Source organism: Anomalospiza imberbis, chromosome 3 (assembly GCF_031753505.1).
Source record: "Anomalospiza imberbis isolate Cuckoo-Finch-1a 21T00152 chromosome 3, ASM3175350v1, whole genome shotgun sequence".
Lineage (NCBI taxonomy): Eukaryota > Metazoa > Chordata > Aves > Passeriformes > Viduidae > Anomalospiza > Anomalospiza imberbis.
In genome coordinates this window covers 57,335,453-57,351,407 of record NC_089683.1, presented here as the reverse complement: position 1 = coordinate 57,351,407, position 15,955 = coordinate 57,335,453, and the positions used below count along the sequence as shown (strand labels likewise).

Here is a 15,955-nt window from a genome sequence, read left to right as displayed (position 1 = left end):
TATCTTAAACCAAGGCTGTGCATGCTGTGGGGTCTGATGACTGGGGAGATCAGTGTGTGTTGGTCTAGAGTGGCAGATGCAGTCTCCTCTTTTCTTTTCTTGCAGATAAACAGTGAAGAAGAAGCTAATGAGAATGAGACAGAGTGGCTTATGGAGGAAGTTGCAGCACCAAATCCAAGAACAGCAAAAGGAGGGCAGGAGAATGGTCACATTGCTACCAAGTCTGTTACATCTGAAGCCCTTACCTCTCTCCATGTAGATGACCTGGACAGTGAGGATGAAGTGTTAACCATTCCAGATGTAAAGATTCAAACAGGAAGAGGACTGAGCAAGCACCCACAGAAGAAGCCACACAGTTTTGGCAGTAATAACAAATCTTATTTACTGAACGGAGGAAAGGAAACTAAAGCAATAGCAAAGCCAGGCCAGCATCAGGCACAGAACTCTACAAATACAGCATCATTTCATGATGATAGTGATGAGGACTTGTTGAATATTTAATAACCCTTCTTGTGCCTAATCAAATATATATAGAGAGATTATATATAACAGGACAACATTTCCAACCAAATACAAGGACTTCAGCCTGAAAGATTTTTCTGAATTTTGCCTTTAACAAGAAACCATTGAAAAGGGAAGAAGAGAAAGATTTCTTGGTTGTTTACAATGATCTGTTCAGTAATGACTGGATTTTTGACATCCAGTTGGCTGAGTTAGTTGACTCTCTCTAGCCAGGACCCTTTTTTTTTTTTTAAGTCTCAGCATAGATGTTAAATGCTTGCTTAAAAAAGAGAAACCTTTGGAAGGAAAAGATTAAGGCTTAATGAAGCCCCTGGCTTCTGAGACTCAAGTTATCTGACTACTGTCATTTTAGCTCCTTGTATTTATTGATCCTCACTACTCAGGTTTGCATAATAGTAACATGTTCTTCCTGCCGGCAGGGTATTCTTCTATGGGCTCACCCATTGTGAGACAAGGAAAAGTATAACTTTTGTGTGTTAGGATGATGTGATGTAAATTTTGGAACTGGTCTAATTTATCCTGTAAATTTGAATATCCATTCTAATTTAAACAGATCATTGGTTCAAAGGTGTGGACTGAAAGGTACAGTTCTGTATAGCTTTAGCCTGAAATGGTTGCTGTTCTTCGCATGATATTTTTTTTTTTTGGTACTGGTCATACGACTGACTTCATCAGTGTCTGCCTAAACAGCTGACAAGCACCCAAAGATTTTGATTTTTTTTTTTTTTTTTTACCTTGATTATGGCTGGACTAGGCCAACTGCACAGAGAACCAGACTTTTTAACTACATAGAGGCAGAATTCCTATAATACAGTCTGCACTACCCAATTTGTCATCACCAAGAAAAACCCAAGGACTAGAGGAGCCCTGGTCTGCATAATGTCTCTCTCTGGTATTAATTTCAATAAAATAAATTCGGGCCAATATTTTCTGATAACCTAATTTCTAGTCCATATGCTATGATCCTGGTCATGGTCATTGATTTGAAATGTTGCTGGTAATAAATGCAAGTCAGTTTTTCTGTAGCAGTCTTGCTCCTCTCCAGGTGTTTCCTAAATAAAATTATGGACAATGTTAGGGTTTGAAAGCATTGTACAAGAACATGCATTGGTCAGAATTTTTTGAAACTTTTTTGTTGTTCCTTTTGGCTGGCTTATTCAGTTTCAACAATGGTTTCTTTTTATAAAAACTCCATTTTGAATCAAAATAGTGTAACATAAAGTATTCAGCAATTTCAATAAAAGATATGAAGTGGGTATTCCAAATCCCACATCTCAAGTCTGGAATCTTTCTTACACTATTCTGTGTGCTGCTCACCAGCCTGGTGAGACCCTTTCTTGCTGTGATGGTTAATACCTCAATCGTGTCACTCAAAATGAGAACGAGTGTTTGATGACAAAGATCAGTATATATAGGTAGGCCCTGGTGGTGTATTCTTTCTTTAATCAGGCTTGGGTGTTCTTCCTCTGATATTGTTACCACTGGAACTGTGTGTCAGTTTGGCTTAAGCTGCATCTTTTCAAACTTAAATCAACATTTTTCATATTTATAATTAGAAGAGCTTGGAGGCTTGATGGTGTATTTTTAATACTGTCTATTATCAATACAACAGTTCTCTGAATGCAGGTCGGAGGGTTCTGCTTCCCTTGCCCACGTTATCAGGTCTGGCATTTTGGAGTTGTTTGATCCATGAAACAACTGCATGAAATTAATTCTCCTGTATCTGACAGCAGTGAGTGACTTCAGTGCCTGGTCTTGGAACTATTGCCCACTTTTTACCCAGGCATTTGTAGGTAGCCTGGCTGAATCTTACCTTATGTTGGATACATAACCAGCTTCACCAGACTATTTTCCCCAGAAGAATACTCTGCTTAACTGTATGGAGGAAAGGGCTATGAGAATAGCAGGGCCCAAATGAGTCTGTACAAATGGCTGGGCCAGGAGCTGAAGCTTTGCCAGTCAGCAGCACGACTCCCTTAAGAAACCCACCTGCCTGGCAGAATCCCACACAGCCCCCTCTGGGCTGGCTGCAGAGAGAATGATGGAAAATGGGGAAAACTGGCCCAGTCTGGATCAAACTTTTGTAGTTCAAGGGAAACTTTTGCACTCCAATACCAACTGTTTAAATAAAACTGTTGGAAAAGAAGTGATGTGAGGGGGTTTGGGGTATGTTTTTAAGATGCAGGCTTTGACTTCAGTTCCCTTGGCTCCAGCTGCCTGTACACATCCTCCTGCTGAGGAAGGTTGCAGGGGCTGGCTCTGAGCGTGGTGACTGCTGTGCACGTTTGTGTCCCTATTCCCCTCCCCAGCTCCACATGGAACTCCTGCAGCCGGGGAGGCAAAGTTCTGGTGTGGGGAGGTGCCGTGCTTGGCTGAGGGTGGCACAGCTCTGAGTGGCCAGGAGAAGAGTCCTTGTTAACTTGGTGTGGATGTTCCTGACAGAGATGAGGATGAAACAGGAGAGGAGAAAGCACATCTGTGTGATGTAGGGAATGATCTTGAAGTGTTGGTTTGCAAAGCAGCTTTCACAGCTGCTCAGGCCACTCTTGGTCTGTAGTTGATGAGCAGTGAAACCAAGTTCTATTTCAATGCCTATGCCAGAATGACCTTCTAAGGTGTTTTTTTTTTTCTTTGTGTGTATTGTGTCTTTAATTTTTTTTCCTTGTTGCCTAAGCTGTTCCAACTGCTTTCCAGACAAATTTTCACTTTTTTTTGGGTGTCTTTTAAATGTTGCCTCCACTTAGGCTTTTCTTTCTGATGGAGGGCTGCTGTTGTCAGCAAAAGATACAGGAGTAGCTGGTATTGATCCATAGGCAGGACAGTGTACCACTGGAGCCTAATACAACTGCATTTATTTGAGGTGCCTGCAATGAAGTCTACCTAAAGTCCTATAGGTCTTCTGTGGTAAAAAAAAAAAAAATAGCTGTTTTGGCCACAGATACTGTATACTATGGTTTTCCACAGCTATTCCCAGTGCATAATTCTGTAATGAATACTTTTTGTCTTTTGGATCACTGCAAAAATATGCTCAGGTGAATCCCTGATACAGGTGGGAAGAGATTTTCCTTGGGAATGGAAGAGTGTGGAGCGTGAGAGGTGTGACACATCTGATAGAAGTTTTCAGGGAAGCTGTTCCTTTACTGCTCTATGGCTCAATGTGTAGACACTTTTTTCAGAGTGTACCCACCTATTTTTTACAGATCCTGGTTAAGAAGCTTTGCTCACATGTGGTGCCCAGCCATTCTTCACTAAACCCATTGTTGCTTGTATGTTGGTAGAAACATTTTATATGTTTGCTGCTTAAAAATGCCTATTATTTGAGGAGTTGACTTGGCTAACTAAAAAAATAACCCCCAAATCCCCAACAAAAACTGAAGGGCTGTGACCCATAGGGGCTTTTCCAGAGAACAGGAACATATAAGTGCTCTGATTAGGGGTTAAAGGCAAATTCTCTCTGGGTGAATTAAGGTCTGATTTCAAATGAAACCTAAAAAATAGAGCTTGCAACATGTAGTTTAATAATTTATAGAGTTAGTCTTGACTTTTGGTCAAATATCTTTGTTACTTAAGTAGCTTTGCTGCCAACTAAATATATCAGTGCTGCAGAGAAGACCTAGTTGAGGTTTCTGAGGTGGTTTTGATGCCAAAATGCCAACCTTAGATGACATTTTAGAGCATGTTGGAGAATTTGACAGGTTCCAGAAGCAAACCTTTTTTGTCCTATGTTTGTTATCTGCTTCCTTCACCCCAGTGTACGTGGGGGTCGTCTTCTTTGGGTTCACCCCTGAGCATCGCTGCTCCAGCCCCGGGGTGGCTGAGCTGAGCCAGCGCTGTGGCTGGAGCCTGGAGGAGCAGCTGAATCACACAGTTCCCGAGTGGGATGGCCACGGGGGCAGCTTCAGCAGCCGCTGCAGGAGGTACGAGGTGGACTGGAACACAACAGGCATCAGCTGCACTGACCCCCTCGGCAGCCTGGTGGGCAGCGGGAGCACCGTCCCCCTCGGTCCCTGCCGGGATGGCTGGGTCTACGACTTCCCAGGGAGCTCTATCGTGACAGAGGTAAAAACAGCCCCCTTTGTCCTGTCCCCTCTGCTGCAGACAAGGTGAGGGTTGGGGGAGAGGGTTGGTGGAGCCTTGACTATGTTAAAATATCCTCTGCTTACCTGGAGAAGGGATTGTCTCTTACTGTGAACTTGTGCTTGGGGGTTTACAAGTTATCTTCCCTCTGTCCTTGCTGTGAAGTGTTGCCTTGGCTGCTCAGAAGGCTTGTATCTCCAGCTGGGGAGCAAAGCATATTTCAGCAAATAAATCCCCAGGTAAAGTCCAGTTCTGAATGAAATTCCTGTCACATGAGAGGTCCAATTGGTGAAGGTGTGTAGGTGTGTAAACAGTGCAGCTAGCAGTGCTGCAAACAAAATGGGCCAATGCAATGATCTTGATTTCTTCCCCCCACCCCCTTCTTTTTTTTCCTTTATTTTTTTTATGAATAAAGTTTTTTAAAGTTGGTTTTAAATAAAAATTAATTGCAGTCAGTGTGAGGAAAGGTATTGCCTCCCACAATTAAACAGTTCAAGTCAGGAATAAACTGTAGAAACTGTGTTCTCAGAAGGAGTCTGAATAAACTGAAAGTGGTACTTAAGCTACTTGCTGTACTTTAGCAGTTTAGGTGCTTTAACTTTAAGAATAAGCCAGTAACTGGGATGACAAGCTTGATCTCATCATAGAAAGTTCCACCAAATGTTTAGAGGTGGTCAGGATTCTTTCCCCCATATGTCTAACACAGGAGCAGTTAAAATCTGTGCTCTAGCAACTTCAGCATTCATAGTTTTCTAAGAGATTGGTCCTAGGTATAAGGAGGTGCACTCTAAGTGTACTTCTTTCAGCAAGTTGTGGGCTGTGAGATATGAAAGTGAGGACATGAGGCACCTCAAATGCAGGGTGAGCCAGGCCTTCTATGCAGCAGCAGCTCAGCAGGCACATCTCGCTGGAAAAGGCTCCAGCAGATCCCATGGTCCAGATGCCCCCACCATCATCTCCTGAGATTGTGGGAAGCTGAGCACTTGCAGTCTGTGTGGGCTCATGCAGTTGTGCTCTCACATCAGCTGTCTCCCCTTTCCTGCTGAAGGGGGTGCCAGGCCAGGCCCATGGGCTGCTTCCTTCACAGAATAACCAGATATGTCACGTAACCCTGCATTTTGTCAATGAGTTCCTGGTTGTGACTGTTTCTGTGAAACTTCTCAGGCTCTGATATGTTGTCCCCTGCTCTGATAGCCTAGAAAAGGAAAGGATAGTGCAGTGTAAATCATGTTATTTCAAAGGAAAATTTGCACGTGGAAGAACGTTCTCATGGGAAGTCCCATAGAGCATCAGAAGAAATATTTGGTTTTGTGTTAATTATGGATGCATAGATTCAATTAAACCCAACTACCAGGGGAAAGGGAAGGGATTCTCAATCATATTAGGAGAGGTTTTTGCAATAACCTTTTCTTCAGTAGCTTTTATGTATTTCTACAAGTAAGATAGGACAAGACTAGATGGCAAATATATGTGGATATCCATGTGGTATAAAAAGCTTGGCCCTGGATAAAAAATATCTGCTCTCCAGACACATACAACAGCGTAGTTGAGCTAAAGACCAGAGCAGAGAGAAAATGCTGTGGCCTCAGGGCAGATGCAGATACTTCCACCCTCCTTCTGAAAGGCAGTGCTCCATGGGACCTGGAACAAGGCAGGCTCCTGAAGGCATCTAGGATGCTTCTAGTGAGGGCATCACACTTAGTCCTGAATGGTCTGTGGGGACTACTCTGACATGCCAGGGTATGAGGTAACAAGAACTGCCTAGAAATGTTCACCATCAGCCACAAAAAAAAAACCAGCTGTTTGAAAAACTCGGTGTGATCATCAGATCCATGCTGATTTGATCAATGAGGGCCAACACAGGTTTGGGTGCCAGTTTTGACAGATAATAACTCAATTATGCTCTTTCCAGAAAAGAGAGATGAGACATGAATGGGAGATGACAGTAAACTGCCCAAGGGCTTTTCCCAGTCTTTAATGTTGGACAATTAGTTAAGTTAGCAGAATTTCTGTGTGCTGGCAAAACAGGCATTGACCCAGAAATAAGTTTAAATCTTTAACTGAAGTGAAGGAGAGTTGTGGATGTGAGCCAGCTCCTCATTTCACTCTTTTATCTCTGACTGTGGTTGCTCCTTTAGTTTGACCTGGTGTGTGAGGACTCCTGGAAGTTGGATCTCTTTCAGTCTTCTGTGAATGCTGGGTTTTTTATTGGCTCCTTGAACATTGGCTACATTGCAGACAGGTAGGTGTGGGCTGACAGCAAAACCCTCTGACTTCCCTTATCAATGTTCAGCAGCCAAACTTAGATAACGGTTGTGCAACTGATATCATCTCTGCTCTTCTGAAAATAAGGTCAACCCCTGGACCTTCAGTCACAGCATGAGCCAATATCCTGCCTTTTAGTTGTGCCTGGTGGTTAGCACAGATCTGCTCAGCAAGCCCTGCAGAGCCCATAAGGACTATTTTAAAATTGTACGCACCAAACTTCCTACTGTGCCATACCAGAGCCCTCGGATGTTAACCAAAGCCAGGAAATGCGTGGTTTGGATCTCCCACTTAATCTGTCACACTCTGTGTGGCTGCAGCTTGGAAACATTTTGCTTCTTTTGGAGAAGCTTAGAAACAGTTGTCACAGATTGCCAGATGTGCACAGCAGCAGTCACTGAGAAAAAAAAAAAAAAAACAGATAATCCCTCTAGCTCCCTGTTCAGAGCCAGCAGAGTCATACTCCCTGGCTCAGGCATCTGGGCTTAAAGAGAAACAAATGCCAGTACTTTCCCTCTTGCTCTCCTTCTGCCTAGGACTGTTAGTACAGCAGGCTCTGAGTTGCTCCAGCTGAGAAATGCAGCCCACTCTCAAGCAGAGCCATACATTACTAGTGTTTTAAAGGTTAAGGTTGTGGTGAATAAATCCCTTATAAATCTGGTGCATGTGGAACTATCAGAATCATAATATTAACCCATGCTTATTTTTCAGTCCCAATCTAATATATGTAAACATGGGACTATTCTTTTTCTCCTGAAAGTTTTTGTGGAATTGCTGAGCAACTGGCACAGTAGCTTTTCATGGCATAGAAAAGCAGATCAATGAGTAATAGGCAAAGAAAAAAAGCATGCCTCTATATTGCATAGCAAAATCGGATTTTTTCCCCCTGAAGATGCACAAAGGTCTTACTAGTTTAAAATGCTTCTATGACTTGTGATTTGCTTCACGCCTATCATTTTCCAATCCAGGTTTGGCCGTAAATTTTGCCTTTTAACAACAATTGTTGCAAATATTGTGTGTGGAATCCTTCTGGTCTTCGTGCCCAGCTACGTGTGGATAGTCATCATCCGCTTCTTGCAAGGGCTGGTCGGCAAGGGCTGCTGGACTGCAGGCTACATCCTGGGTGAGTTCAGGACCTTCTCCCAGGAGCAAGACTAGCAGCAGAAGATGAAGGAACAAAACTCAACTCCAAAAAACTTAAAAAATAAGCCATTTAAAAAATGCCTGCCATGGTGTTTTATTAAGGCGTTTTCTCCCTCTTTGACTTCCCAGGATGTTTTCAAGCACTGTCATTAGGGAGAAACAACAGTAGCCTTCAAAGCTCAAGCAAGTGACGGTGGGTTAGGGCTCTTACCTCGAGATAGGCTTTCCCCTATGGTACAGCTCACCTTTGCAGATCTGTCTGGGCCCCATGGCTCTTCTTCCTTCCATCAGGCTCTGGCTAGGGAAGGTGACCAGGCAGACACAGCCCCTCTGGCCTGGGTGCAGACAGGATGGTGACAGAGGAGGCCATTAAAGAAGCAGGCAGAGGGTGGGGAAAACTTGAGACATTTTTATGACACAAAGAGCATTAAAAGGCAAACAGAGGCTTCAGAACATAAGAATAACTGAAGAACAGCACGTACTTGCAGATAAAAAGATGAGGTGTTTGTGTACCTGTGTGTATGCACTGGGCTGAGCAGAGGCCAAGCCATGGAGGAGCCTCTTCCAGTGCCCTGTACCGGCTGTGTCTGCTGGTGAGGCACAGCTGGGCAGCCTGGCTGGGTCTGGGACCATCTCAGGACCTCTTTCTGGTTCAGGGTAGAGCTGCCTGGGATTTCTCTGATTTTTCGGGAGTGGAGTTCAGTCTTTTGTTCAAAATACCCAACTGCAAGCAATCACTGAAGCAGCAGATTAACTATTTTAAAAGCTGACCTATAGAACATTAACTGGGTTAGGGTGGCAGGTGGCTCTACCAGATACCTCTGAGAGATACACAGTTCATTGTGACAGTGGTGAAAATGTAAAAGTCAGTGGTCTAAATTTCCATGAAATCTTTCAGTGTGGGCATCTTGCTAATTCAGTTATCCAGATGTCTGATATAAATAAAAGCATCTATCCCACTGTCCAGACTGTATTCTGCAAAGACATGATTATTCCTTTCTGTGCATTTCTGGATGCTTGCTTAGCCTCTTAAATCTTTTCCTGGCACAAATGAAATCTCCATCCCCTCTTCTGGGGAACTTTAAGCTGTTTTAGAGCATTAAGTCTTTTTCAGGGCAATGATTTGCCTCATCTTGATATTTTCTCTCTGTTACATCTTGTTATTCCTGGAGTCTCTTGAAACTCTCTTATGCAAAAAGATCCTGAATCAGCCTCAAAGCTCCCTTAAATTTGTATCTTCTCCCTGGGGTGGCCAATACTGAATGCCCAGGATAGGATACAAGGACAGAAAAACCTTGTTATCCTGCTCTGCTGGGGCACTTGTCTACCCTTCAGCTGCTTCTGGCTCAGTGCTGCTGAGCCTGTGGAGATGTCTTTGTGCATCAATCTGCTGAGCAGCATTAGCTAATCTGTGGTTCCAAAACTCAGCAGCTCATTTGGCTGCTCATTAGTTCCTTACTGTTCTTTTTCTAATGAGTTTGCTTTCTTGAAGTCACACGACTGGATGCAAAATGTTGTGTGTGCTTGCGCCTGCCTGCTGGAATAGTTACTTTTAACTCTGTATCAACAAGGATTAATGTGTGGGTCTATGCTGTGGTGTGGAGTCGCAAAGTGCAGACGAATAGTGATCCCACCCTGGCCTGGGAGCTCTGTGCCATCCCGTGATACATGTTTTCCTCATGTACTTGGAGTGAGATGCAGGCTGAAAGCCTGTATTTTGGAAACAAAATATTCAGCTTTGTTGTTGGGTTGGAGGCATTATGTATGTTAGCATTAGATTTCATAACAAAATTCATCTGTGCACGTTGACAAATGTTTGATCTACTCTGCGATTTCTGCAGCAGAGGACATTCCTGGATGTCTTAGGCCAGTGCACAGCCAACAGCAGTGTTTTCTTCTCTGCTGGGGTTCAGGTGCCAGAAAAGTGAAGCAGGGGGTTTTGTCTGGAGGCATTATGCTGGGAAGCCCATGATTACCAAGGTTTCCCCAAGGCGTTACCATAGTATTGGTCCTCCAGCGGCCCCCCTAGCTGGTTTCGGCTGCATGGGGCAGCCACGGCGCTCACGTGTCCCTGTGTGCCCGTCCGCAGTGACAGAAGTGGTCGGCCCGCAGTACCGGAGAATGGTGGCGATCCTCTACCAGGCGGCTTTCTCTGTCGGGCTCCTGGTCTTCGATGGCATCGCTTATGCCCTCCCTCACTGGCGGTGGCTGCAGCTCACTGTCACCCTGCCCACCTGCTTCCTCCTGCTCTACTACTGGTAAGTGCCCTTTTGTTGTGCCTCTGCCCGCCACCCAAAAAACCTGGCTTCTCCTGCTTCCCAAGGCTTGATACTGAGAGAGAGAGAGACTGGGCGCTCTTTTCTGGCGCGCACACCTCTTGGTGCAGAGTGGAGGTTCCCTGCAAAAAGGAGAGGGAAATAGGACGCCTCAGCAATTGAGATCTTGTTGAATCCTAGCCTGTGCACCTCACCTGACCTTATGTTTAAAAAACAGACCACTTGCAAAAACACTGGGGGAAAATTGGATTAGTATAATTTACTATTTTCTTTAAGCAATTAATAAATGAAAATAGGTGCCTTGGCATAATTGAATTGGTCTTACACTGAAATATGGTTATTGACAGATTGTCTAATGCTAACATAACTGTAACAGGCTGTTAGAATGTTCTTTTAAGGCAGAAAAGTTGCAGGTTTTGTGGTCCAACTAAAAAAAAAAAGCACTTGGGTACTCCTTCACTTTAGTTTTTCTCCTCTCTTCCTAATTAGTATTTTTTGGTTGGAGTGCTTTGGATTTGAGAAATTGTCTGGATGGGTCAAGACATTAGGAATAGTAGAAAGAAATTTGTTGCCTTCCTTCTTCCATATTTTTGAATTGGTAAGCCAGTTCTAACTTAATTAATATGTCTTAACCTGTATTGGCAGAAGTGAAAAATGGCTCCCTAAGAGGAGCTGGTTTATAGTGAATGGGCTGGACAAGATGAGAGCACTACTCTCACTCAAAGCTCCTCCCTGATTTATCTTCACTAAACTCTTTGACTAAAGCCACTACCTCAACTGTTCCTCTTCCAATCTCAGCCATGGATACACTACTTTTCCTGACTGAGGGAGTGGGAAGTAGCACATGAAACCCAACCAACCAAAAAAATAAAAAAAATCCATCTACCTCTATTTAATCCCTCCAAAGTCTGCACTCATGGGAGAATAGGTAGGCTGTATGTTTTGTTGTATAATGGCATCCACTCGCATTTTAGGTGCCTCCCAGAGTCTCCCAGGTGGCTGATATCTCAAGGAAAAAATGACAAAGCTATGAAAATTGTCAGCAATATGGCTAAAAAAAATCAGAAAAAGATGCCTTCCCATTTTAAGGTGAGCTCAGGGTTTGCTTGTGCATGTAAGTAAGCATCATGACAGTACCTTGCACCAGTTCCTCACAGAGAAATTTAATGTACTGTGTACTGGCTCTTCCATAGGATATTAAATTTGAAGAGGAAGATTGTGGAAAGCAGAATCCCTCACTGATGGACCTTTTCAGGACACCACAGATAAGAAAAAACACACTCATTTTGATGTACAACTGGTAAGAATGCAATGCTAGAATGCTGGTTTTGGAGCTCTGGATTTGAAAACTCCATCAGGACACAGCTGTCTGTTCTCTTACTATCTAACGAATCCAGGATGCTCTTCTCTGCCCAGGTTCACGAGCTCCGTCCTCTACCAGGGGCTCATCATGCACATGGGAATGGCTGCTGAGAACATGTATCTGGATTTCCTCTATTCTGCACTTGTTGAGTTCCCAGCTGCCTTCATCATCATCATCACTATTGACCGTGTTGGGCGGCGCTACCCCTGGGCCGTGTCAAACCTGGTGGCTGGGGCCGCCTGCCTTGCCACAGCTCTCATCCCAGAGGGTAAGTCACCAGAATGAAGCCCCATGGGGGCTTCCCATGGAGTTCCTCTGGAACTTCCATGCTGCTTTGTGAGGGTCCCTTTGCCACTGCTCACGTGGTCCTCACTGTTCTTGTTCCCTCACTCACACGAGTGAAACCAAGAAAACAAACGTCCCTCAAAAACATCAACTGACATGGGATCAGAGGTCCCACAGAATAACACTATTGTATTAATTGACACCTGCTAAATCACTGGGATGCTTTTAAATGTGTTGAATGTATTTTCTTTGCAGACATACATTGGTTAAAAGTGATTACTGCTTGCATTGGGAGAATGGGAATTACAATGGCTTTTGAAATGGTTTGCTTTGTAAACACAGAACTGTACCCAACTTATATCAGGTAGGTGCATCCTCTCCCCATTTGGCTTGGAATCAAATAATTGAGGCTGATGTGTATGTTATGTTTTATGCTAAATGAAGTTATCATCAAATGTGTCAGAACTACACAGGGACTATTGAACATAAAGTAGGTGAAGCATAATTAAAATGCTTAAAAATGTAGCTTAATAAAGAAAAGAACTTTTAGACAAGGGAAAACTCACATGACTGAAATAAAGGGAAAATCTGGGAGAACCAGGGTGGGTGAGGGATCTGAAGTTGCACACAGTGCCTGGATCTGTCCTGTGTGAGCGTGAGAGTTGTGATCCATCCCCTTACAACTGCAGTACTCTGACACTAACATGATCCCTTTGCTGCCAAACCAGGAATCTCGGGGTGATGGTTTGCTCCTCTTTGTGTGATATTGGTGGAGTCATCGCCCCATTCATTGTCTACAGACTGGTGGAGATCTGGCACGATCTGCCACTGATTGTCTTCAGTAAGTGCCACCTTACCTCCTTGCCGGTCCCTTCAAGGGTGCAGCGGGGGACCCAAGTTCCAAAGGGAGGGAAAGCCAGCAATGCAGCTGCTTTAAGTTCAGCAGAAGCCTCCTGCTCTCCACAAGGCCTTAGCCTTCAGTTTATGACAAGCTGGAACTTGTTTATGCACTCATATCTCCCTTGCCCCTATGATTTCTCCATGCATTTTAAAGGAAGTTTGAGTTGAATACGGGTTTGGCAGATGGCAAAGAACTCATAAAAATTCTGATGAGTTTAATATTTGATGGATTTAAAGCTGATTTACTGCTCCTCTGTGAGTTATATTGTTTCTGTTCAGCAGTCAAACCATAGAATTTCATGTAATTGCCTATTTAATGGAGTACAAGTATGGCTGTTATGCTTCAGCTTTTCTGACACTTTGTTAACTGGCTCCTCTCCACTTATTTGGAAAGTGGCTGGTAAAGAAATGCAAGATAAGTTTTGCCGACTAGTGACCTGAAGTCTCAGGTCAGGGCCTGAAACACTTTTATGAATCTTTAGGTCAGCACATTATTTATAGAAAAATACCTTGAATGGCAATATGCAGATTTTAACAGACAGGACATCTAGAAGGGCGCTTAGTAGATTTAAAATACATGCCAAACACTTACAAACTGGATAAAAGAAATTATTAGAGGAAAAGTTGATCGTGTTGCTTAGAAGATAATACATTTTGTGTACATTTTCTAATCTTATGTGAATAGCATAAAGATGGAATGTGTTTCCTGGCATGCTCTAGCAGTGAAAAGAGTTCTTTCCTCTATGAAGGAAGGATCCGTCCAGTTTGAGGTGTCCTAGTTCATGCATAACTCACAAGAGGACTTGGCTTGGTGCTGTCTCCAGAGGGCAGCCACATCCTCCATTTTTGCACCAGCATGGCAGTTTTGCACATGAGACTTGAGGTGCACATCTTGTATAAAGAACAAAATAAAATGCCATTGACAAGTCTGTTTGGTCTGGCAGTAGCAAGTGGCTGATAAATGCTTACAAGCTCTATGCTCCTCTGTTTTGAAGCTGTGCTTGGTTTGATTGCGGGTGGATTGGTGCTGCTTCTGCCTGAAACTAAAGGAAGAGTTTTGCCTGAGACTGTGGAGGATGTTGAAAACTTTCACAGGTGAGTCATGGGGATGAACATGTGGCAGTTTTCGCTTGAAATTTGGCAAAATCCCTGTCCAGAGGGAATCCCAGGGGTTACTTGGCTGCCTTGTTTGTTTCCAGGAAGTTGTTGGGCAATTTCCAGACTCTCACTGGACAGATTCTGGACTTCTTTTACCCCATGTCTACCTAGGCACCTTGAGAACAAGTAGCCTAGGCCTTTACTGGCCTTGAATAGCTGCACTAGGCTCTCAAAAGTGCTGCAACAACATTATAAATGGTATTTGTGTTAAAAAAAAATGCCTTAACAATTGAAGAGGAAATGGGCAGTCCTGGTTGCAGCTTCACATGTGGGGTGTGAAGCACCAGTACCTGCTGAGGAGTCAGAGCAAACCTAAGGGAATATATACAGTCATTTTATTGGGGCGAAGACAGAGCAGGGGAAGAACTTGAAGTTAGATGCTCCCTGATCAACTTTATTCCTGGTTGATGTCCATGTCTTATTACTCTTGCAGGCAAAGTGCTCCAAAGGCCAAAAAAATCTATCTGCATGTCCAAGGATCAGAAGTAGCATGTGGCTGAAGAAGGCGTAACTCTTGCTGGGTACTCTGCTTTAGGGCAGTTGCACAGAAATATCACTTAGAATAAATAACCCCTCAAAAGTCTTGCCTCTCTTATTTCAATTTCTGTGCACATCCTTTATTTACAGTGTTTAGGGTTTTCTGATGGGATTGTCCCCTTTGCTGCATAGCTGCTTCCCCCTCTGTACACTAAGAGAAAACATACTTTAGGGCTGGGAATTTTTTGTACCAGCTGTGTGGACTTTAATGTGGACTTCAAGACGTCTTGAGTATGGTAGGATCCATACCAACAAAACTTTGTAAGTCTCCATAAAGTTTGACTTTGTTGGCTTTTCTTAAGAAGAGGCGGCATAATATGATATTTATCTCCATTGTAGAATCAAGGTAACTACAAACCTGGTTCAACTGTGTGACAACTTGTCACACAAAAAAATTATTTTATTTTCTTCTGGCTGCTCACAAGGATTTTGTTTTACTGGCTACTCACAAGGATGTATACTCACAAGGACGGGCATGTGGCAACTCCAGAGCATGAAAAAACATGCATAGGAGAAACACTCATAATCCCTTATGAGGTAATAGCATTATACATGTGCCCTGCAGGGGCATTCCTTTGGAGTGAGCTGGGATCAGGCTTGGGAACTTGCAGGACCCTGACCAAGGGTCCTGTGTATCAAGGAGAATCAGGAACAGCATTGGGTCTTCCAGGAAATATCCAGTGCCTTCAGAAATTTCCTAGTCCATCCTGTTGAGTGACTGTAATAGACTTGTGGTTGCAGGGCAAAACAGGGACAATGGTCCTGTGTCTCCCCTTCCCTGTTTGTGTTGCTGGTACCTATCTGCTGGAAAACACTGGTTTTCCATAGGGATACTGTGAGCAGGGTACCTCTGACCATTGATAATCAGCTGCAGGGAGAGAACTCCCAATTGAGCAAGACACTGCTGGACTCTAGCAGGCAGGGTGAAAATCCCCCAGGATTGCATCCCAGTGACCTTGCACCTGCTTTCAACTGGCCTGAACCTCAGTTAATGTTCAGTGTTGCTGTGGGGGCCTCCAAGGCAGGGAAGTGTGTTGTGCAGCGGGGCAAGGCCATGGCAAGGCTGCCCTGAGAAGAGTAGGGACAGATCAGGAATGACATGACTTTGGCCCAGGCAGTTGCAAAACTAGTATTTGCTTCAGGATCAGAGAGGAATAAGCTTGTCCTGAGAGGGCAAGAGGAACAGTGGAGGTGTAATTATGTGTCTGGTAGAGCTGATGTCCTGCTCTGTTTGCAGACATGTCTCTGCTCTGCACTAAAAGAAATCTGTCAGAACTTCTGACTTACAGTTCTTTGATACAAAACCTGTTGAAAACTCGGCAGGTAGAAAATGGGGGCGGTAGCAACAAGTTAAGCAAAACAAAGACTGAGATGAATAAATAAATAACTACAAAAGCTGAGTCCCAAGACCCTTACCCATCACATTGGT

At 43.8% G+C, this 15,955-nt stretch overlaps 2 protein-coding genes across 3 annotated transcripts in view; both read left to right on the top strand.

Annotated features, from left to right (window-relative positions):
- IGF2R (insulin like growth factor 2 receptor) overlaps positions 1-1,800 on the top strand; it is a 55,690-nt gene extending 53,890 nt beyond the window's left edge. For both annotated transcript variants that reach the window (XM_068184546.1, XM_068184547.1), the window contains exon 48: positions 106-1,800. In XM_068184546.1, coding sequence (XP_068040647.1) covers positions 106-501 — 396 coding nt within the window. In that variant the 3' untranslated portion in view covers positions 502-1,800. The remainder of the gene's footprint in view (positions 1-105) is intronic.
- A 1,917-nt stretch (positions 1,801-3,717) lies between these two features.
- On the top strand, positions 3,718-14,698 carry LOC137470826 (solute carrier family 22 member 2-like). Its single transcript, XM_068184551.1, has 11 exons — positions 3,718-4,581; positions 6,738-6,841; positions 7,833-7,987; positions 10,097-10,265; positions 11,258-11,372; positions 11,477-11,583; positions 11,700-11,914; positions 12,187-12,295; positions 12,660-12,772; positions 13,827-13,926; positions 14,423-14,698. Exons 1-11 carry the CDS (start codon positions 4,171-4,173, stop codon positions 14,487-14,489), a joined length of 1,665 nt encoding a protein of 554 aa, XP_068040652.1. The 5' UTR covers positions 3,718-4,170; the 3' UTR covers positions 14,490-14,698.
- Positions 14,699-15,955: the final 1,257 nt, after the last annotated feature.